The sequence below is a fragment of the Sapajus apella genome, unplaced genomic scaffold, assembly GCF_009761245.1.
Source record: "Sapajus apella isolate SASKATOON/1434 unplaced genomic scaffold, GSC_monkey_1.0 scaffold6, whole genome shotgun sequence".
Taxonomy (NCBI): domain Eukaryota; kingdom Metazoa; phylum Chordata; class Mammalia; order Primates; family Cebidae; genus Sapajus; species Sapajus apella.
This window is the reverse complement of record NW_022436946.1, coordinates 27411253-27435914: the sequence shown is the minus strand read 5'-3', so window position 1 is coordinate 27435914 and position 24662 is coordinate 27411253. Positions and strand designations below refer to the sequence as shown.

Here is a 24662-nt window from a genome sequence, read left to right as displayed (position 1 = left end):
AAAAGGTGTGTATTGGGTGTCAGTGATTGATCTTAGTTTCCTACGTATTGGGTGCACAGATAGAAGTAAAAAATGATATCAAATTAAGCCAAGTGTTATATATTTTTAATAAAGAATATTTCTCATTAGCTGAAGATGGTCACTCCACATGTTTCAGTAGCTTTTAGTAAATGATCTTTTGCCTAATGTAACAACTTTGAAATACTTTATTTTATGAGCTTAGTTAATACACTACCAATTTCTTAACTTAAAATTAGTATAGTCTTACTATTTTTTTTGTTGGTTTGTTTTTATTATAAAAGGCATAAAGTCTCAGAAGATGAATGACAAATATTTTCAAATCATTTGACCAAATTATGAGTTCAAAAATGAATTTTCAATGTATGCTGTTAGTCTGTGCAGAAAAGCAGTTAACTTAGTGTTGTAAAATGGATTTTAAATTTTAGTATATGAGCTGAAAATTTAATAGAGGAGTTGGAATCCCTCTGTTATATTGTGTCCTTGTGATTTAATCTTTGCATATCAGCTTTCATTTGCTAATAAGAGATGAAACATAGTAATTAAGGCAGCTATTTTTTGCTCATGAGTAAACTAGACTCTGAGTTTAAGCAACAGGTTTTTTGATGGGGAGCTTCTGATTGCTTCTGCTTAGAAGGCCCTTGAACTAAAAATAGGATTGTGACTGACAGGATCTGTGTCTAATGGAGAAGGCTTGAAGCAGAGATGGATAGCAGTTACAGCCTGTGGCCAGTAGCCAACATAGATCTGCTTTTTTAAAAAAAAAAAAAAAAAAAGATCAGTGTGCAAGTGAAGGTTGAATGTATTAGAATTCAGTTCTAAGTGTTTAGTCCAATTACATATATTTTTTAAACTTTCATAGGCAACTCTAATGTGCACCCTTGTTAAGAATAATTGATTTAAAATAATAGATGTACCTTAACCTGTACTTTATGGAAACAGTCTGTTAATATTTTTCAGAAACAGTGTTTTGGTGATATATTAGCTCCATAATCTGTAGATTTTTTTTCCCTAAAAACAAGGATAGTTGGTAAAATAGTATATGACATTTCAGTTTTTTGTGAATGCTAACATTCTCTCTGCTAAAATTTGAGTTTGAATCTCTGTGTTTTGTTGAGTGTTGTTTACATAATACATGGTGACAACTAATAGTTTTTATTCTGCTCCTGGAGCTTACTATCAGCCATGGATTGAGAATAATATGTGTGAAACTCCTGGGCTAAAGCATTCCTTCTACTTAGGCTTCCTAAAGTGTTGGTGTTACAGGCATGAGCCACCACGCCTGACCCATCAGCTTTTTCTAACTCGAAAATTTTATGATCTACTCTAAAGGAACTGACAGTTTCTTTTGCCTCTGTTACCTGGTGGAAGAAAAATGTTGCCTATGAAACACCAGTTTTCTCTTTTGCACCATAATGCAATCTTCTGCAGAGTATTTGAAGTAAAAAAGTTGGGATCTACATCCAGGCAAGTTTGGTACTTATCACCAAAACAAGTAACTGCCTGGAAGCTGGTAAGTTTCTTTAGACGGCAGTTGTAAGGTGCATCCAGATTTCAGGTGTTAATAAGTGAGAAATTATGAGACTTAGAATAGAGGACAAATTATTATCTGAATTTGTTTTATAAGACATAATAGAAACAAAAAAATTAACAGTATGGTAAAAGAATTTTTATTTATTTTTTTCAGATTGTCCAGTTTATTGTTACATTGGTTCAGAATAACCAACTTGTGAGTTTAAAACGTAAAAGGTAAGTTTTTATGATGAAGCATTATGGCCTGTACATAGACAGTCTTTTTAGTGTTTAACCACGAGTAGCCTACATTTGCTGCGTATATGGTTATTGTTCCAAAAGAACAATTCTCCTTTGTTAAATTATACTCTTAAAATTTCTAGAGTGGTATTATTTTTTAGTTTTATCATTCTTCTGATGTTTGTAAGATAAGGATAGCCTAAATGGTCACTTTATAAACACATACAGTTAATAAAGAATATTCACTTTTCATTCACATTATTTAAGGCCTGAGTGAGGAAAATTTTTAAAAAGAGGCCATTTGTTAAAAAAAAAAATCAAAATTTGTTCTACTTGACCTTTCTTAGTTTGATCCACTCATAGTCTTTTTAAATCTGTATCTCAGCCATGGGTTGTGATATCTATAAATGTCCATAGTTACTATGATCACAGCTAAAATGTTAGAAGAATAATGGACAAAGGAAAAGTTGAAAGGAAAAAATGATAATGTAATACTAAGTTTTGGGGAAAACTTGATTATGATCAGAGCTTTATGGCCTTAACTACTTCCACTAATTAGTTCTCATGATATTACTATTCTTTTTTCTATATAAATACAGTTCATAGAGTTGTGTAGTTCAGTAAACAGTGAAGCATAACTGGACAGAATAGTTTATTATAACAAAAATAGTGTAGAAAAATGGAGAATTGAAAGTTCTAGATATTCTCATCCAGCAATTTCTGTTCCTAAGATGTAATCATTTTTAAGTTTGTTTATTGTTACTGAAATTTTTTATTCATTATTAAAGTGAGTGTGCATGTGTGTGTGTTTGGGAAAGCTAGTAGAGGGAGTTTAAATTCCTTGTATGTTTGCTTCATTGAAATGCCTTCTGGTTTTCAGGCCTCTACTTCTAAACACTAATGGAGCCCAGAAGAAGAATCTGTTTCAGCACATAGTCAAAGAACCAACTGATAATCACCATCATAAAGTAACTTTTTAGTTAGAGTCCATTTTATATTAGTGTCTCAAACGAAATTTTATTATGAGAGTGTTTCATATATTCAGAGAAGTATGATGAATAACAATTCAGGTGTTCATCCCACAGCTTTGTTAAATTGTGACATTTTTATTATTTGCTTTAGATTATTGTAAGAAATAAATCATACACAAATCTAGTTGTTCCAGTTGCCTGTTTCCAAGTTCTTTTCTTCCCCCCTCTCTTGTCTCTCCTCGTTACTCTCCCCCCTATTCTAGAGGTAATCACTGTCTTGAATTAGTATCTGTCATTCTCATGGCCATTATGTATGTGTGAATCCAGGAGCAGTACTTGGTATTATTTTGCGTATGTCTAAACTTAATATAAATCATATCATTTTGTGCATATTATTTTACAGTGTAGCTTTTATTTTTAACTTGGTGTTACTTTTGAGATTTATTAAACATAGAGATTTAGTTTATTCATTTCATTTTTTTGTGTATGTTTGTGATGGAGTTTCACTCTGTCACCCAGCCTGGAGTGCAGTGGTGTGATCTTGGCTCACTGCAACCTCCTCCTCCTAGGCCCTTGTGATTCTCCTGCCTCAGCCTCCTGAGTAGCTGGGACTACAGGAGTGCACCACCACACCCAGCAAATTTTTGTATTTTTTGTAGAGATGGGGTTTCATCATGTCACCTAAGCTGGTCTCAAACTTGTGGGCTCAAGCCATCTGCCTGCCTTAGCCTCCCAAAGTTTTGGGATTACAAGCATGAGCCACTATAGCTGGCTTATTCATTTCGATTATAATAATTGAATATTTTGATAATATAATTATGATAATTTAATGTGGTTTTACATTCTTCCATTGGTTATTTTATTTTCAACTTTTTTTTATGAATGTGTACCATCTAGACTGCTTTTTGCTTCAGCAATTTAAAAATATTTTTACCTTCATTTTTGCCACAGGCTTTCTGAATAATTTGTCAAATTTCTATCCACTGGCAAATTAGTCCAGTCCAAAGTCCAGATCTTTTTTATTATCTTTCTATTATTACTTTCAAACTTCAGAAATCAAAATAGTCCTTCAGATTTATTATTAAAGTAACAAGATTTATGTTCTTGGACTATCAGACTTAACCTCACATCTGATTTCCCACCACTGTTACTAAATAATTGAGTATACCTATTCTGTTTTTAGGATTGAAGGCTCATGTAAGTGGATGAGGATTTTTAAATTTTTAACTGGGTTTATATATTTTAAAATACTTCACATCTTTTGCCTCTGTATTATCTAATATTGAAATTTATATTTTTTTGCATTTTATTAATGACTTGACTTTGCTTTAGAGGATTGAACTCAGTTTAATTATACAACTATGGCCTAAATATATCTATAGCTTAAGTTTAAGAAATCATTGCTAAAAAGCCAAGCTAACATGTAACTGAGACAGTTGAAGTGCGTTTTTTTCTCTTAGTGAAGCTATTTAGTGAATAAGAATAAAACACCTTTCAAAACAGAGTAGCTTGAGCTGAAACAATATCCCTATCAGCACAGTGGCTGTCTGGTTGTGCTTGAACTATCTAGTGTAAAGTCCTAAGACTTTTTTACTTTTTACGCATAAAAAATACTTTAAAATTTGAAGATCTTTCCATAGAAACATTTTTAGGGATGTTGTCTTTAGGGTCCCTTACAGAAAAAGTAGTAGTTAAGTATAGCATGCAGTTAATATACCTCATACCTCTGTGAATTGGTGCTACTAGTATCAATTAATATGTAAGTTCCATGAGAGCAGAGAACATACCTGTTTTTCTCACCCTGAGATTCAGTAAATAGTAGTTGCTCAGTTATTTTGTAAATGATATCTTGTTTGTTAGTCAATGATTTTGATTTTTAGATATATTTTTCTCTCTGAATTTTTATTTTAGGTTCCGCACAGTAGGACTGAAGGTTTAAAGCCGAGGGAGAGGATTTCAGATGACATCATTATTTATGATGTTACTGATGATAATGCAGATGAAGAAAATATCCCAGTTATTCCAGAAACTAATGAGGATGTTATATCTGATCCCTCCAAGTAAGGAGTTTGTGAGATAAAATGTATGAAAATATTGATTACTTTTCTTATTATAGAGCTAAATTCAAAATGTCTTTGTTCTTTGAAAACCTAATAATCTTTTTCACATTTGGATTATTAAACTGAATAATTAAGCTAAATTATTCAACCAGATAAAGTCTCACCTCCTCTTCCTTTCAAAGGAGGTATATTGAAAATTAATTGATTTTTAATTTTTAGTTTGGAGTTAAGCACTTCTCATTGAATCTTTGTGGTATTTTATACTATGAAATACCAATGTTATGATTAAGCTGCTCATTCAAGAAATTTAAGCCTTTCAGTATGTGGTGTGGGGAGAGAGTTTCCATTTTGAATGAATGGATAGTATGAACTTTCTAAAGTTGAAAATGTAATAGGTTCTTTCTTTTATTGCTGATCTAGCTGTAGCCAGTACCCTGATATTGTCATCGTTGAAGATGACAATGAAGATGAGTATGCACCTGTCATTCAGAGTGGAGAGCAGAGTGAACCAGCTAGGGAATCCCTAAGTTCAGGCAGTGATGGAAGCAGCCCTCTCATGTCTAGTGCTGTCCAGTTAAATGGCTCATCCAGTCTGACCTCAGAAGATCCAGTGACCATGATGGATTCCATTTTGAATGATAACATCAATCTTTTGGGAAAGTGAGTGCTCATCTAGATGTTGTCTAAAATTATTTGCTTGCTTTGTTCACTTCACATGTTCTGTTTTTCTTTGAGTGATCTTCTTTACATATGATAAACCCAGATAGTCTGCCTTTCTCTGTTTTGGTCAGGATTGAGCTCTGTAATCATCCCAAGAGCAGTCTTGGTATTTTCCTGATAGTTTCTCAGATTCCTTTAATGATATACTTGCTTTGAGTATACATACAGTGTTTGTGATTATATATATTTGTGTATCTGAACTACAGAATAATGTAATTTATAGTAAGGGACTTATAACAAAGAAAACTTAGTAATAATCAGTAATGAGATAAAACATTTTATAATAATGTAGAGGCAAAAGGCAAATCAGACTGTTACTGAAGAATGTTTTTCTGTAAATACTAAAGTTTTCTGTAAAGGCTATGAATTTTCCGTTAACCAAATTTTCAGAAATTCCTACTCTTGAATAGGATCTCTTAAGATTAAGAACTGGTAAGGTTGCAGCTGCTGCTAGAAATACCTTGTGTAACCAGGTTGTAATGGTGATTTTTAAACATAAAAACAAGGACATCTGATATTTGATTAAAAAAATTTTTTTTTTCCTTAGGGTTGAGCTGTTGGATTATCTTGACAGTATTGATTGCAGTTTAGAGGACTTCCAAGCCATGCTATCAGGAAGACAATTTAGCATAGACCCAGATCTCCTGGTTGATGTAGGTACTTTGGGTAATCTTTGCTGTACTGGTAGTTTGTGTATTTGTGTATATTATTTAAAAATCAATACGTTATTTTATTTTGTATTCTATAGGTTGTTTTGCATTTTCTTTTTTTTTTTAAATTAATGATTTTGTTTTCAGAAAGAATGAGAAAATAGGTTTGGGACGTTGAAGGAGACTGATCACCACCTGCCTCGGAGTAGCAATTGAGCTAATCTCCCTGTAAGAATATATCAGATCTTTTCAGCAGTACTGTTAAATTCAGGTCTTGTCTGGACTTGTTGCTGTTCTGTGTTTTGCTGTAGAATAAATTGTCAGTAAATAGAAATTTGTGGAAATTAGTAATAGAGGTACATAGCCAGGAAATTAGCATGGAGAGACCTTTTAATACTCTGGGAATTAACATTTTTTGCTCAAATATATTTTAATGTATTTGCTTTTTTTTTTACATTTTTATATTTTGAGTCACAAGGTTCCCCTCTTCTAATCCCCATCACTATCCCTATGAACTTGTCTTCAATATTGACTGGACTGAGAATTCTTATCTATCGTTTCTGCCACTAACTACCTTTCTTATTCTATTCCCTCTTGTCCCTGCTATTCCTCCCTTCTTTATCTGAAGCTTCCTACATAGCCTGGTCCCGCTCAGATGTGTCTTGTCCTGTCTCCTATTTCCATTATCTGTTGTGAACAGTTTTCTCTCTTTACCCTGGAAAATTTTGTTGCTTTTTTTTCTCAGTTTCTTGCCTTACATTGCAGCTTTTCTTACCCTTTTAAAAGCCTCACAAAGAGGCTAAAAAAGAATTAGTTCTTTTTGCTCTTCAGTCTTAATTCAGGTTCGTTAATTTACTGCATTATTCCTCTACTTCTCAACAGTTTTTGTCAGTGTCCCAAGGACTTACTGTTGCTAAGTCATCAGTACCTCACAGAGTGGATTTTACTTTCTTCAACGATTTCTTTTCCATTTAGACCTATGTTTTTATCTTATGAATATGTGTTACTATGAATTTTGAATCCATGTTGATGACCTACTTCAACTTCACAGTAACCTGATAGTGTTTTTTGATTCTGTCAGCCCTTGTCTCCTCTCTAGATCCAGAGACCTTTCAAAATATTTTTTCTTTAGATCACTAAGAATGAATTAAAATTTCGTAATTCTGGCCATGTTCAAATCCTTACAGTCTTCAGCTAGGTTTTAAAACATTTATCACATTTATTTACCCTCAACCCCCTACTCATAGAGGATAATTAACTATTCTCTGGTTGTCTCATAAACTCTGACTCTGTTTCCAATCTTGTATTCTTTCTTCTTAGAAGAATTAATTCTTTAAACCAATTTGTACCCCTTTCCTTTGCCTCTGTATTTGTGTTCTCTATTCTTGATCTTTCCCATCTGCCTTCAGTAGGTAGAGATCTGTCCCATCTTAAAAAGCAAGCATTTTGACATCTTGCTTTGTTCATTTTACCATTCTGCTTTTCTAACCCCTTTACCATAAAACTTCAGAAATGAGCAGCTATATTTACCTCTTTTTTACTCTATTTCGTCTGAAGCTTTGTATTGTGTTGCTTATTAACTCTAACCCTGTGCAACCTGTGTTGTCTTGGTTTTTCCCATTGCAAGTAGGCTGTGTGTGATCTTTCTTTTCTTTTTGCTAAATTGGTCCATTGGGCTAGTGGAAAGTTTGTTTTGAATTGGAAAAATGTGGTTTCGGTTATTGGCTCGTGTTACTTACTAGCTATGTTACTAACCTTGGTAACTAAGCAAGTTACTTTCTTGCTTAGTTTCTCCATCTGTTAAATGTTGCCAGTGTCTGGCTGTTGGCAAGAATTAGAAATAATTAACACTATTATTATTAACATTATTGAGCATTTCCTTCTCTCCCTGTCTCACTAATCTTCTTTGTTTTATCTAAGAGCTTTTCCTTTTTTCTATTGTCTTCTACTTAAGGGCATCCCCTAATGCATCTAATCTTTTAGCCCTTTTATTTTTTTTTATTTTTATTTTTTTTTGAGACGGAGTTTCGCTCTTGTTACCCAGGCTGGAGTGCAATGGCGCGATCTTGGCTCACCGCAACCTCCGTCTCCTGGGTTCAGGCAATTCTCCTGCCTCAGCCTCCCGAGTAGCTGGGACTACAGGCGTGCGCCACCATGCCCAGCTAATTTTTGTATTTTTAGTAGAGACGGGGTTTCACCATGTTGACCGGGATGGTCTCGATCTCTTGACCTCGTGATCCACCCGCCTCGGCCTCCCAAAGTGCTGGGATTACAGGCTTGAGCCACCGCGCCCGGCCTCTTTTATTTTTTTTTTAATCTCTCTTCTTTTTCCATTCTTCCTCTGAACAGATTGTGGCGTATAAGATTGCTTTAAAATCTATATCTCCAGCTCAACATTTTTCTAAAGTAAACTTGACTTGAATTCTAATTCCACGATTTTGGGATCATCAGTTAACACTCACCTCAGATTATTTGATTTAACAGCAAACTCCTTTATTCTCTGTATTAGCTACCTTTTACATCTTTCTCATTTTCTGTAGTCGTATTAGACTTCTATTTACTTACGAGGTTATTTATCACAGAATCATCTTGGAGACAGTTTCTCATCATTTGCCAAGTCCTGTTTTCTAAAATAGCATTCACAAGCCATCCCTACATTCTATTTTCACTGTTGCTTATCTCAATCAAGACTTTATTTTATCCTTGAATTATGCTGTATTGTCATAAATAAAAAGTCCACCTATGCTGCCTTGTTCTCTGAGACTACAAAGATGGTAAGAATGTGAATAAGTGTGCTGAAATTTACAGCTTCTCTCTGAAGAGTCAGCACTGATAACCCAAAGTAGAGTCACAGCAGGAGAGGCCTGGCCTTAGAATTCAACCAGCTGGGTCAGCTTATATATGATCTACCTTTTCTACCATTTGTCTCCTGGGAATACATGTAGGATATCCCTGAGTTAGTGGGTAGGGGTTGTTTGGCAAAAAGAATAGAAGAGCTTACAGTGATGGTCCTCCTCAGGTGCCAGTTTCTGTAGGGACAAAATTTGAGTTAGGCCTCTTAGGAAATGACAGGCTAAACTGGCAGAGATTATCATGAGTAACTATCTACTTTCAAGGATCTGAGCTTTCTTCCTTTTCTGAGGTTAGCGATTGGTAAGAAAGGAGAAGAAAATGAAAAGGCAAAGCCAGGGATTTTTATAGGACTACCATGAATGTGGAACTTTAAAGAGAGGAATCAGTGTCTAGAGAGAATGAAGGAAGAATTTGCCTGTGACTTTTTTTGCATCTCATTTGTCCTGTGAACCATTGGTTATGTTCATTCTCGTAAAATGCTAACTTAGTGACTGTATTTCATTACACAGGCCATTCTCAAGGCTCTTATTGCTGATAGGATGTGGCCACTACTTTTTGAACCTATGCATATAACTTACTTATTCAACTTAGAGCTTCTGTGTTATTTCTATTTCTGGAACATATCCTACCTTCTTTGTTGATGCCGCCAGTGTTATACTTTTGTGTTCTTCCCTCCGTCTTCTTTTTTCCAAGTTCTAACCTGATATTCTCCAGGTACTGATATATATCATATAGTTTTATCAGCCCTTTTTGTTTCATTATGTATGTGTCTGTGTGCACTTTCCTCCCTTCTCATTCTCTTAACTTCTTAGTGCTTTTGAGTGCCACCATCTTCTGTTAAAATACTGGATTGTATCTGAACATATGTTGCTATTTGATGTTGGTCTTACCTTGTCCTTAGATTGTAAGCTCCTACAGAGCAGGAATGATGTCTTTATGATGTCAGTTATTTCTTAAAGATACTCAGTAAATTTCTATGGAATGAAGACTTTAAAGCTTATGACTTATAAGTTACATCTATGAACTGACTGGACTGAGGAGTACAGCAAGCAGTGGTTGTAGCACTTACAACTTTCCATTTGAGGTGTGGTGAAAAGAACCAAGAAGTAGATATGCCATTTGTCAGAGGGCTTCACTTGAGGCATAGTTTAGGAGCCATTGTCATAGAGCAGATTCTGTAAATTTTTTACCTAACCAGGTACTCTGTGAAGGCTCAGTGTCAGGTCACAAGTCTCAACCCTGGGCACCACTTAATCTAAAGACATTTAGAGAGAAAAAATAAAGGAAATGAAATGGAACGATAAATAATGAAGAAGGGAAGTGGTGAAAACCATCATTTGTCTCAAGTGATTTACCCCAATGTTTTTTAGAGAAATCCTTACAATATGAAATTTCATCTAATGCATGGACTAGCTTGTTCTACTTTTATTTTTCTTTCTGCTTTTCTCTTTCAAACTTGTTTAACTGTATAGAAGCTTCCTAGTTCAGGGACTACATCTCTTCACCCAACATGGCTGTATAAAAATTTTGAACACACAATTATTTTTAATTATTTTTTAAACTTATCATCTTTCTTGTTTGGTCTTTCAGCTTTTCACTAGTTCTGTGCAGATGAATCCCACAGATTACATCAATAATACAAAAGTAAGTTTTAATTCATGTTGCTCAGGACCCATAGCTATAATAATATTTTTTAAAAAGTCATAATAAGTAGAGAGCCAATATCACTCCCAGCTACAAAAAGCATTTTATATTCTTACCTAATATGTGTGATCGAGATAATAAAATTCTAGTTGGAAAATTAGCTTTCGGTTATGTGGTGAACCATTACCCACTTCTGGTACTTGTAGGATTAACTACAAGTATGAAATTCTTTTGGTGCTGGGAGATCACCTGACTAAACGTGGTATATTGAAATAAATAACTAAAATATGATTTCTTCGTGTTTTATGGGCAGTATTTTACATTCTTATTCTTTTATAAATTCTCAAATTTTTTATTAAAAATGTATGGTACCCATATTTTTTGTGAGTTCTATCATTAGCATACAGTAAAAACTCAGGAATTCTTAGTAATTGGAGAAAAGGCAAGTTAGAACATTGATGTCTGGATTTTTGACTTTTTTTTAAGTAATACAGTTTTTTTTTAACGTATAGGAACTGCACCTGAGCTTAACAAGTGTTGACAAAAGATTCTGTGAAACTGGTTTTTAATGAGTAGTAAGGACAATTTGAAGTTGCTAGGGCAGATGTTTGTATATCATTATTATTTTGTATAACTTATTGTCATGAATAGGTATGCACTCCCTTTATCTTTTATTTATACCAAATTGTTTAGTAAGCCTTGTTAAAGGTAAATCAGGCCCACATTCCAGATTACCAAAGCCAGAATTTTATTTTGATTCTTTTTCTTGATAGTCCAAAAATGAGCACATCTCAAATAAATATGAGTTATTAGGGTGAGGAGGTGGAATTGATATGACTGTAGTCATGTGTAAGCCCAACGAGGCTTTCTGTATTTTCAGAGTTACATTGTGGATAACTTAGAGCTTAAAGAATTTATGAATTTGTGAACTAGGAAGTTGATTATACATTCAGTATTCAGATAATTTACATCGGAGGTTGGCATACTTTCTCCATATAGGGGCAGCTAGTAAATACTTTTGATTTTTCAGGCCATATGTTCTCTGTCATAACTATGTAGTTCTGCAGTTGTAGTGCGAAAGCAGATACAGACAATATGTAAAAGAATGTGTGGCTGTGTTGCAAAAAAACTTTATTTACAGACAGGCAGCATGCTGAATTTGGCATGTGGACCATAGTTTGCCTGGATTTATATTATAAAATTTTGTAACATGCTGTGTGTTTCAGTAAATATATTATTGAATGTTATTAACTCATGGACTGTAAGTTGAATGGACCCATATCATTTGTTCATTTAGTGAATGTAGTTTATTGTTTATTTCTTGCTAGACATTCAGTCAGTCATTATTTGTGGATCATCATTTTATTCCAGAAACCAAGAACTTGATTATAGTTTTCAAAAACTATAGGAAGTTAAGCAGCAAATTGCATTTTGCTCTACAATGCTGTGGAAAAATTAAATTTGAGAGTGACTTTTCGTTATAGTTCTGAATCCAGATTTTAATGTTGTCAAATAATTGGCATATCAGCTGTTCTTCTTTGCTCATGACAGGTATTATGTAACATGGATTACGCTACTTTTCTAATAAATCAGGATGCCTTATACTCCTCAGTACAGCCACTACAAATGAATAAGAATTTGCATAGGAAATGAAATCCCATTCAGTATGATATTGGCTGTGGGTTCGTCATAAATAGCTATTACTATTTTGAGATATGTTCCATCATTACCCTAGTTTACTGAGTGTCTTTAGCGTTATGGGGTGTTGTTGAATTTCATCGAAGGCCTTTTCTGCATTTATTGAGATAATCATGTGATTTTTGTCATTGGTTCTGTTTATGTGATGGATTACATTTACTGATTTGTATATATTGAACTAGCCTTGCATCCCAGGAATGAAGCCTATTTGATCGTGGTGGATAAGCTTTTTATGTGCTGCTGTATTCGGTTTGCCAGTATTTTATTGAGGATTTTCTCATCGATGTTCATCAGGGATATTGGCCTGAAATTTTCTTTATTTGTTGTGTCTCTGTCAGGTTTTGGTATCAGGATGATGCTGGCCTCATAAAATTAGTTAGAGAGGAGTCTTTCTTTTTCTGTTGTTTGGAGTAGTTTCAGAAGCAATAGTACCACTCCTCTTTATACCTCTGGTAGAATTCAGTTATGAATCAGTCTGGTCCTGGGCTTTTTTTGGTTGGTAGGCTATTAATTACTGCCTCAATTTCAGAACTTTTTATTGGTTTATTCAGAGATTCAGCTTCTTTCTGGTTTAGTCTTGGGAGGGTATATTTATCCAGGAATTTATCTATTTCTTTTAGAATTTCTAGTTTATTTTTATAGAGATGTTTATAGTATTATCTGATGGTAGTTTGTATTTCTGTGGGATCAGTGGTGACATCCCCTTTATCATGTTTTATTGTATCTATCTGAAATGCATTTGTCATCAGGTTCTTATGTTTTAGAAGAACAGTGACATCTTTGGAAAATACCTGTTTTAGGAAGCATAAAAATAAAGATGGTATTATTTCATTAATGTTTATATATTTATTGTAAATGCTAAGTGATGAAATATTTTTATGTACGCTTTTGGAAAGGTTTTGTAGTTTTTATTATATCATGGAGCCATTATCTTCTCTAAATCCTAAAACTTATACAACTTCATTTTATGATAAATATTAGGGAATTACTGGAATTAGTTTACAGTTGGTTACACCACGTATATTTAGCCAGCATGTAGATATCCGGGACTTGCACATGTCTGGGACTTACAGGAAAAATTAACCTCTGCACCTCAGATTTTGAACATCATTGAAAAGAGCATTGAAGAAATTAACAACAGTAAAGATATAATTTTCCTACCAAATTCAGATGTGAGGAGAGAAGAAAGTGGTTCAAAGAAGCAATTTCCTTGACAGAAAGAAACTGAAAGTTCAAGCTACAAAAGGACAAGAAGAAACACCACCTCAACTTTGACTTTGAGGCTTCTAAATATAGTGATAAATAGTTTTAAGGATGCCATTGTATCATCCTGAACTACTCTAAATATGGTCACTTCTGCTAAATATTCTGTTTATGAGTGAAGTGTATAATACAGTTTTTAAATCAAAACTACTTAAAATGAATTTAATAGCTTAATTATCTCTCAGTTGACATTTGAAACCAGTCATCTTTGATTTGTTAGTCTTTTACTCTTGACAAATTCTATCTGCTCTGCTGTTGAAATCCCCCCTCATTTCATACTTAATATGGAACATCCTAATTCAGCTTCTTCATTTTATCCCCAGTGACAGCAGTAGTTCCTTAACCAGTCTTGTTATCTCTACTCAAATCTCTCTCTGTAGCACATTTTTCCTGATGTTCCCCCATCCCGTATCTTTCAGATAATATATCAGTATTTACGTATTGTATCAATTTTTCATTTTTTTTTCAGAAACATAAAATATGAAACAAGTACTTTTATACATTTTTTTTTCCTTTTAGTCCGAGAATAAAGGTCTAGAAACTACGAAGAATAATGTAGTTCAGCCAGTTTCGGAAGAGGGAAGAAAATCTAAATCCAAACCAGGTAGGTATATATATTATTATTTAATCTCTAGGTTTTTTTAAATGCTATGTAGAAACAAGTCAAGGGTAGTCTTAACAATTAAATATGCTGGCTTTAGTTCTGTGAATAGTGTGTCAAGGTTCTAGTATATAGAGAAAGTTGAATTGATGAGGTAACAATTCTTAAAGTTGAAGTGTTTTTCCTGTTTAGGAAACTGATAGACCCCTCATTTCTTAATTGTTGAATAAAGACTATTGATTTACACATTTTAAAATTTATTGACATAGTGCATCATGTCATTTCTTGTTTGGCTATATGAGAGTAGTGATTGCCTGTATGTACATCTCTGTTTTCATTTATCAGCTTGAATTCAGTATAATCTGGTGATAAATGAGTGTTTTTCTGATCTTTGTAGATAAGCAGCTTATCCAGTATACTGCCTTTCCACTTCTTGCTTTCCTCGATGGGAACCCTGCTTCTTCTGTTGAACAGGCAAGTACAACAGCATCATCAGAAGTTATGTCCTCTGTAGATAAACCCATAGAAGTTGATGAGCTTCTGGATAGCAGCCTAGACCCAGAACCAACCCAAAGTAAGCTTGTTCGCCTGGAGCCATTGACTGAAGCTGAAGCTAGTGAAGCTACCCTGTTTTATTTATGTGAACTTGCTCCTGCACCTCTGGATAGTGATATGCCACTTTTAGATAGCTAAATCCCCAAGAAGTGGACTTTACATGTATATATTCATCAAAATGATGAACTATTTATTTTAAAGTATCATTTGGTACTTTTTTTGTAAATTGCTTTGTTTTGTTTAATCAGTTACTGTGGAATAAAAGCACCTTTTGCTTTTCTCACTAACCACACACTGTTGCAAAGCTTTCAGATGTTACTCAGCTGAATAGGTAACAGATTTAATGTACATTATTGGCATATCTTTAAGTTGGATTCAAATGGCCATTTTTCTCCAATTGTGGTAAATTGGATTTCTTTTTTTTTTTTTTTACAAATATGACCATTAACCTCAGTTAAATTTTTGTTTTCTTGTTTGATGCTGTCTGTTTGCATTGAGTGTAAGTCATTTGAACTAATGGTATAACTCCTAAAGCTTTCTCTGCTCCAGTTATTTTTATTAAATATTTTTCACTTGGCTTATTTTTAAAACTGGGAACATAAAGTGCCTGTATCTTGTAAAACTTTGTTTCTTTTGGTTCAGAGAAGTTCATTTATGTTCAAAGAAGTTTATTTATGTTCAACGGTAAAGACAAAGTGTACCTGAATGCTCACTGTCTGATAGGGTTCCAGCTCCATATATGTAGAAAGATGTGGGGGATGGGATGGAGTCAGTGCCATCCACTTAGTTGGACTAGTTTTAAGTAAAGGTTTTCTGGTTTGTGTTTTTTTGAACCATACTGTTTAGTAAAATAAATACAATGAATGTTGAGTACTAGTGTCTGTTATGTGTCTTCTTTAGAGGTGACACTCACATGAAACAATTTTTTCTTCTCATAGGAAGCAGTGGCTTTAAACTTTCCGTGGTTCATTATTCTCAATGAATCATACCAAGATCTTTGTGCCTCATCTCAAAAATAGATTGTATATTGCAACAAGGGAGAAATCTCTAAATTTAAGTATTTTAAAGTTTTTTGTTTAAAAATTACACTGACTTTCTTTCTATGTTTTTAATAAAGAATTGAGAGAAGTATGCCTCTCATTGTCCCAAATAGGGTTAGAATATTATCACTGGAGTCATCACAGGCCTATAATTGTTATCCTGAGAGAAGATAAGAGAAATAGTCAAATCACCTCTTTCCTTTGAAACCGTTGCTCAAGAGAATTACAGAGACTTAATGCAAGCCCAGGGTACTTTATCATGTGAAGAATTCCACCTTTGGGCTAAGGGCTAAAAGCAGTACAATTAACATTGTATAGGGCTATTTAATGAGGATTTTCAAGGCAGATTTTCCTATTGACCATATTCTGTCTGTGTCTTAGAATTTCTTTATTATGATGTAAAGATTCAAAGTAAAGCCTAGCACAGAAGAATAGGAAACCTTGCTTAGAAGAGTTTTAGTTAGATCCTAAAATACTTGGCTCTGACAGTGGGATCTTGGTTAATTAATTCCATACCCTAGATAGAACAGTGCTCTGCGTGAGCTGAAGAGGTTACATTTCTAAAGGTAAGAAGAAGAGTTTAGAAATTTAGAGTTTAGAAGCTGAGACGAGAAAACCCTAAAAGACTTTTCCCTTTTCCTTTCTCATTATGGAATGTAATCAAGTTTTTTCTTCTTGGGGACATTTTGGAGCTCTAGAAGCACTTTAAAAATAATTTTGAAAAACTTGATTACCACTCTGGTACTTTTAAAGTTGACATTTAAGGTTTTTCATCTTTAAATACTCAGAAGGAATTTAGGATATAGTTAATATTGCTGTTTTAAAACACAATTGTTATATACTTCTGTAAAATTTTCCTAAAGGAACTTGAATGCCATAGTGCTTTGACTATATCATCCACTCTACTCCCTCAAAAGAATTTTATCCTGCTTTTTTATGTGTGAAAGTTAGGCATTGATGATCTTTGGTCACACATCTTTACATCTAAATTTGAGATTGTTGTTTACTGTAACTGTAAGATTCTAGGCATTTAAAAACTTTCTCACCAATTGTATGCTATATAACTACACAGTTGTTCAAAACAGTGTAAATATATATGGTAGAGACTTAACTGATTGCCAGACTATTTCCTTTTCCTATCATGTGGCTAGTTTGTTTCTGCCATTGCAGATGGAGTAGCTATGTAATTGAGTTCTAATCAGTAAAACAGAAGTGATGTGTAGCACTTCCAGATCTGGTCTTATAACTTCCCCCATGCAATCCTCCCATGCCATTTACCCTCCACTGGCTTGATGAAGAATTGTATGTAGCTTTCAAATACACAATCAAGAAGGAAAAAAATGACTTCTTGAATTACTGCTTAGAGGAGAGCCACCCATCAGTCCTGGATACCCATTTTACACTTCAGATGAGGGGAAACAAACTTATTTTTCTGCCTGAGTTTTTGTAGCTTGTAATGTTTACTACAGTTATAGTCTAATTTTGATCATCTGTTAACAAAAAGTTTTACTAGAAACACATATTTGAGTGGGATAAACAGGTCTTTAGTTTTCATAACAAAAGTTACTCAGTACCAATTTTATTCCTGTTCTTGTTTTCATTGATGCTAAAATCCTGAGAGTCTTTGTTTATAGTACAAAATGACAAGGAAATGAAAAAGCAATTGTGTATAGTACTGTTACTTAATTTTTTAACTCCTTTAGAATTATGTACCAGAATTCTATAAACTGATGACTCAACTAGACCATTTTTCAATTTTGTTGAAAGCAAAGTATTAGAAACCAGCTGAATCATTAATAAGTTTTTTAACTCTGTCATCTCTTTCTTACCACTATTTTATTTTATTTTTCTCACCAGTATTTTTAAATGTCCCTTTACTGATTTGTCTAGATATTTTTTTCCAAAGTGCATTGGTAAGATTCAGAATGGATAAGAGGTATATCTTTGTCAAGTATGAAAAGAATAATTATTTTTTGAGGGAGACTAAGCTTTGCTCTGTCACCCAGATGGGAGTTCAGTGGTACAATTTCTGCTCACTGCAACCTCCACCTCCCAGGTTCAAGCAATTCTCCTGCCTCAGCCTCCAGAGTAGCTGGATTACAGGTGTACACCACTAGGCCCAGCTAATTTTTGTAGTTTTTGTAGCGCCGGGGTTTCACCATGTTGGGCAGGCTGGTCTCCAACTCCTGACCTCAGGTGATCTGCCGGCCTTGGCCTCCCAAAGTGCTGCGTTTACAGGCATGAGCCATTGCCTCCAGCCAGAATAATTGTTGAAAAGGAGGATGCCTTGTCCTGAGGCACCTTTTCAGCCAGATCAGTTTTAGGAAAAGAGCAAACATAGGAATTAAAGATGTGGTTTCTTTAAAAAACAATCTAGCTTGTGTGTACCAGAGGAAGTCTCTCTGTAATCTCCAGGAAACTAGTAACACAGTGTGAAGACAGTTGAGGGGGTACCCTCATCACACTTACAGCTTTGTCTTAGGGAGATACAAGTAAGACCATAAAAGCTTGTGAATTGCAGACAGCTAAACGTTCTTTTAGGTTGTGTCAGTATGTGTTTGATTACAGGCGGCATCCTCAGGAATTTAGAGCTTGAGAGGTGAGAAAAAAGTCTGCAGACTAGAAAAATACCCAAATGACATTCACTGTGACTTAACGTATATAGAATGTCACGTTCAAGACTTAAAGCCTAAACCATCATTTCAAGCACACATGAAGTATTTTTTGAGAATCAGTATGGCATAGTAGGTCATAAAGTAAGTCAACAAACCAAAGAATTGGTATCAAACAGACTAACTACAATGCGAATAAGCTAAAAGCCAGTAGAACCATTTTGAGATTGTTTAACATTTTTGGAAATTGGAAAAGAACTGCTGAACTTTTGGGTCAAACAAAAAATATTGGAAATACTGATGTTAATGATTAAAAAGAAAAGTACATGCCAAGATTTATGAGATGCAATTTAAGTGATGTCTAAAGGGGAAATAATCTATTAAGTATCTATTTAAGAAAGGTATAAAAACAAAATGAGCTAGACAAAAGCCAAGTAAAACAAGCCAGAACTTGTTTATTGAAAAAGCACTAAAACAAAATCATTTAGTAAGATTGAGCAAGAAAACACAGAGAATGGAAAAATGAAAATTTTATAAATGCAGTTGAAATTTGAAAATGTGAGGATATTATGAACAATTCATTTGAAAACTGGCAAAATAGACAAATTACTACAAGCATTTTACTTAAACTTTGAAGATAGACATGTAATCCCATAGCTACTAAATAAATTGTATCAGTAATTAAAAATTTCCCCCAAAGAAAAGCATTTTACAGTAAGTTCCACTCACTTGTTCCATATGAAATCAGTATTACCATGGTACCAATTTTTAATCTAACAGATAAAAGTTCATTCAAAATAATGGCAACAATGTATTTGGTTATGTACATACATATATTTGTGTGTGTGTGTGTGTTTGTGTGTGTGTGTGCATAGTCTTCATACATAGGGGTGCTTTTATATAAGTGGAATGACAGCAATGATACAAGGGATAGGAAAGAGAAATTAGGATAATTTTGTTACTATAAGGTACACTGCTCATGAAGCAGCATATTAATATTTGAAAGTGGGGTTGCATTATTTGTAAGTGTATACTGTAAGCACAAGGGCAACCACAAAAAAGTATAACTGGTACACTAGAAGAGCGAGAATAATAGAATGCCAAATCAACACCATCAAAAACACAAGAAGAATGGAAGGCAAAAATAGGAATAAAGAACAAGGGCAGCAAATCAAAAACAGTAACATTATAGTAGATGTTTTTCCAAATATATAAATACTTTGAAGGTCAAGGGTATAAATGTACCAATTAAAAGATAATTCTATGGGAAGACTGGGCCAGTTTAAAAAAGAAACCATTGTCAAAGCAGATCAAAGAACAAAACCCAATTATATGTTGGTTACAAGCAACCCACTTTAAATGTAAAGAGACATAAAGGAAGAAAAATATGCCATGCCAACACTAACCAAAATGAAGAAGTAGTTATATTATAGAATAGCAGACTATAGAGCAAGAATCATCAGGGATAATGATGTAGTACAAAATGATAAAGGGGCCCATTCTCCAAGAAGACATAACTGTCCTTAACAGGTATGCACCCATGGTCAGAGGATCAGAATCCATGAGGCAAAAACTGATAGCACTGCAGGGAGAATGATACAGTTTGGATGTTGACCCCTCTAACCTTCATGTTGAATTGTAATCTCCGGTGTTGGAGGTGGAACTTGTTAGGAGGTGACAGCATCACTGGGGCAGATTTCCCATGGTTTAGACTCATCCACTTGATGCTGCCCTTGTGAGGTTTGGCTGTTTACAAGTATATAGCTTCTTCCCTCACTCTCTCTTGCTCCAACTCTCACTATGTGACATATCGACCCTTTGCCTTCTACCATTATTGTAAACTTTCTGAGGCCTCACCAGAAGCTGAGCAGATGCCTGGGACTGCTTCTTGTAAAGCCTACAGAACCGTAAGCCAATTAATCCTCCTCTTTATATATTACACAGCCTCAGGTATTTATACCAATATAAGAATGGCCTGCCACAGAAAATTGGGACTGAAGAATGGAGCATTGCTATATAGACACTTGAAAAACCAGAGTCTTATTTCCTCCAATCAACCACCCTAGGGCTCCAGCAATGGTTCTTAACCAGGCTGAAACGGCTGAAATGACAGAATTCAGAATATGGATAGGAACAAAAATAGAGATTCAGGAGGAAGTCAAAACCCAGTCCAAGGAATTTGAGGATTACAATAAAATGATACAGGAACTGATAGAAGAAATGGCCATTATAGGAAAGAACCAAACTGATCCAATAGAGCTGAAAAAGACACTACAAAAAAATTTCATAATGCAATCATGAGTATTACCAGCAGAATAGACCAAGCTGAGAAAAGAATCTGAGAGCTCAAAGACTGGTTCACTGAACTAACTCAAACAAAAATAAAGAATAAAGAAAACCTCCAAGAAATAAGGGATTTTGTAATGGAGACCAAATGTGTGATTCACTGGTGTTCCTGAAAGAAAGGGGAAGAAAGCAAGCAACTTGGAAAACATATTTCAAGATATTGTTCATGGAAATTTTCCCAACCTCATTAGAGTGGCCAACATTCAAACTGAGGAAATGCCCTGGGAGATACTACACAAGAAGACCCTACCTGAGACACATCGGCATAAGAGTCTCCAAGGTTGAAATGAAAACAATTAAAAGCAGCCATAGAGAAGGTGCTGCCTAGCCTTGGGACACTGCTCCCCACATCTCTGCCCATCTGGCTACATCAGCTCTAAATGGCCCAAGTAAGACTTGGGCTGCCACTTGTGTAGGGCACAAGCCATAAGCCTTGGTGGCTTACACATGTTAAGTATGCAGGTGTGCAGAGTGCAAAAGTGAAGGAGGCTTGGCAGCCTCCACTTAGATTTCAGAGGATATATGAGAAAGCCTGGATAATCAGGCAGAAGCCTGCTGAAGGGATGGAGCCCTCACAGAGAACCTCTACAGAGCCAGTATGGAGCGGAAATACGGGGTTGGAGGCCCTGCAGAGTCCTCACTGGGGTACTGCTCGGTGGAGCTGTGGAAAGGGGGCCACTGTCCTGCAGACCGCAGAAATGGTTGATCCTCCAGCAGCTTGCACCTTGTGCCTGGAGAAGGTGCAAGCACTAAACTCCAGCCCTTTACCCTGCAAAGTCACAGAGGCAGAGCTGCCCAAGGCTTTGGGAGCCCACCCTTTATACCAATTTGCCCTTGTGAGGCACATGGTAAGACATGGAGTCAAAGAAGTTATTTAGGATATTTAAAACTTAAAAGATTGCCCTGTTGTATTTCAGAATTGCATGGGGCCTCTTTATTTTTGGCTTCTCTTTTTTGGAATCGTAATATTTATCCAATACCTGCACCCCCATTGTACTTGGGAGCAGATAACTTGTTTGAATTTTAAAGGCTTATAGGTAGAAGAGACTTGCCTTGTCTCAGAAGGGCTTTGTAATTTTGAGTAATGCTGGAATGAATTGAGATTTTTGGGAGAATATTGGCAGAGGATGATTGTATTTTGCAATGTGAAAACATGAGATTTGAGGGGCTGGGGGCGAATGATATAGTTTGCATGTGGTCTCCTCTAAAACTCATGTTGAATTATAATCCCCAATGTGGGAGGTGGGACGTGGTGGGAGATAACTAGATCATTGGGGCAGATTTTTCATGACTGTTTTAGTGCCATCCACTTGGTGCTGTCCTTGTGATAGTGAGTTCTCACAATATCTGGATGCTTAAATGTAGCATCTTCCCCCTCATTCTCTCTTGCTCTTACTGTGTGAGATGCCAGGTCCCCTGTTGCCTTCTGCCAGCATTGTAAGTTACTTGAAGCCTCACCAGAAGCTGAGCTGATGCCTTACACCGTGCTTCCTGTACAGCTTGTAGAATTGTGAACCAGTTAAGCCTTTTTACTTTATAAACTACCCAGTCTCAGGTATTTCTTTATGGCAAATTAGTGGATTAACAGAAAAAATTAAATCCACTATTTTAGTTGGAGACATCAACAGTCCTGTATCAGAAATAAAGAGATCCATCAGGTAGAAAATCAGGAAGTCAACAGAGAAAACTGATGAAACCAAAAGCGGTCTTTGAAAGACTGATAAAATCAGTGAACCTTTGTCAAGCCAAACTAAGAGAGACAAAGATTAATATCAGAGATCAAAGAGGTGATCTCACTGCAGATCCCATGGACATTACAAGGGTAATAAAGGAATTTGATAACCTACATGACCAAGTCCTTGAAAGACAATCTGCCAAAACTCATACAAGAAATAGATATTCTGAATACACCTGTATCTATTTTAAAAATTGAATCTATCACCTTCCCAAACAGGAAGTGCTAGACCACTGGTGAATTCTACCAAACTTTTATGGGCGAAAACAATACCAATTGTGTGGAAACTCTTTCAGAAAGTAGAAGCAGAAGGAATGCTCCCTAACTCATTCTATGAGGCCTAAAACTCAAACCAGACAAAAATATTACAAGAAAACTACCAACCAGTATCTTTCATTAACATAAATGTAAAAATTCTAAAGTATTAGCAAATCCAATTCAACAATGTACAAGAATTATACACTAGGACCAAGGACCAAGAGAGATTCATCCCAGGTATGCAAGTCTGGTTGAAATATTGAAAATGAACTAATTATCACCCCAAAAAGCTAAGGAAAAATCGTATCACATCGGTAGATCCAGAAAAATATGACAAAATCCAAAACCCATTCATGATAAAAATTCTCTGTAAACTATGTCAGTCATGGTGGCTCACACCAGTAATCAAAGCACTTTGGGAGGCTGAGGTGGGCAGATCACTTGAGGTCAGGAGTTCAAGACTAGCCTGACAAACATGGTGAAACCCCCTCTCTATGAAAAATACAAAAAAAAATTAGCCAGGCATGGTGGCAGGCTCCTGTAATCCCCGCTACTCTGGAGGCTGAGGCAGAAGAATTACTTGAACCCAGGAGGCAGAGGTTGCAGTGAGCCAAGACAGTGCCATTGCACTTCAGCCAGGGTGACAGAGACTCAAAAAAAAAAAAAAAAATCTCCATAAACTAGGAATGAAGGGAAACTTTCTCAACCTGATAAGGAATATTTACAAAAAAAACAAAAACCACCATTAAAATCATATTTAATGGTGAGAAATTCAGCAGCTTTCTTATTAAGATTAGGAGGAAGGCAAAGATGTTTCTTTTTACCATCCTAATGGAAGTCCTAGTTAGTGCCATAAAACAAGAGGAAATAAGTATACTGCTTGGGAAAGGAGATATATTGTCTCTGCTAGCCAATAACATGTTTATGTAGAAAATCCAAAAGAATTGATTAAAAATCTCCTGAACCTACATGAGATTATAGCAAGGTTGCAGCATACAAGGTATTATATGAAAGTAAACTGCTTTCTTATATAACAGTAATAAGCAAGTCAAATTTGAAATTAAAACCCAATGCCATTTATATTAGCACCCCAAAATATGAAATATTTCGGTAAAAATTAAGAAAATATAGGTAAGACCTATATGAGGAAAACTACAAACCTGATGAAAGAAATCAAAGATCCAAATAAATGGAGAAATATTTTACATTCATGGATAGGAAGACTCAATATTGTCAAGATGTCAGTTCTTCTCAACCTGAGCTATAGATTCAATATAATCCCAACCCAAATTCCAGCAATATGTTGTGGACATTTGATAAACTGATTTTAAAGTTTATATGTAGAGGCAAACAACCTAGAATAGCAAACACAATATTGAAGGAGAAAACCAACATTGAAGGAGAAATACTACTCATCCTCCAGATTTAATATAAAGCTTTAATAATCAAGACAGTGTGGTACTGGCAAAAGAACAGACAAATAATGAAACAGAACAGAGTTCAGAAACAGTCATATTTAGTCAACTGATGTCTAGCAAAAAGACAAGGCAATATGATGGGGTAAAAATAGTCTTTTTCAACAAATGATGTTGGAATAACTGGACATCCACATGTAAAAACAATCAATCTAGACACAGACTTTACACTCTTCAACAAAAATTAACTCAAATGGGTCACAGAACTAAATGTAAAATTAAACAATTCCCAGAAGACAGAGAAGAAAATTTAGATGGTCTTGTGTTTTACAGTGGCATTTTAGATACAACACCAAAGGCACAATCCATGATCCACAAAGATCTCTCGCTCCCCTCCCATCCCTGACCCCAAACCACCATTAATCTGTTCCCCATTTCTATAATTGTGTCATTACACAAATGCTATAGAAA

General features: G+C 35.0%; 1 protein-coding gene across 2 annotated transcripts in view; it reads left to right on the top strand.

Annotated features, from left to right (window-relative positions):
* Positions 1-15656, top strand: part of HSF2 (heat shock transcription factor 2) — a 35172-nt gene extending 19516 nt beyond the window's left edge. Inside the window, exons 6-13 of one of the 2 annotated variants that reach the window (XM_032274907.1) lie at positions 1706-1767; positions 2651-2738; positions 4653-4801; positions 5222-5461; positions 6069-6174; positions 10615-10668; positions 14149-14233; positions 14628-15656. In XM_032274907.1, coding sequence (XP_032130798.1) covers positions 1706-1767; positions 2651-2738; positions 4653-4801; positions 5222-5461; positions 6069-6174; positions 10615-10668; positions 14149-14233; positions 14628-14923 — 1080 coding nt within the window. In that variant the 3' untranslated portion in view covers positions 14924-15656. The remainder of the gene's footprint in view (positions 1-1705; positions 1768-2650; positions 2739-4652; positions 4802-5221; positions 5462-6068; positions 6175-10614; positions 10669-14148; positions 14234-14627) is intronic. The other variant, XM_032274908.1, reaches the window with a different exon arrangement.
* The last annotated feature ends 9006 nt before the right edge of the window (positions 15657-24662 follow it).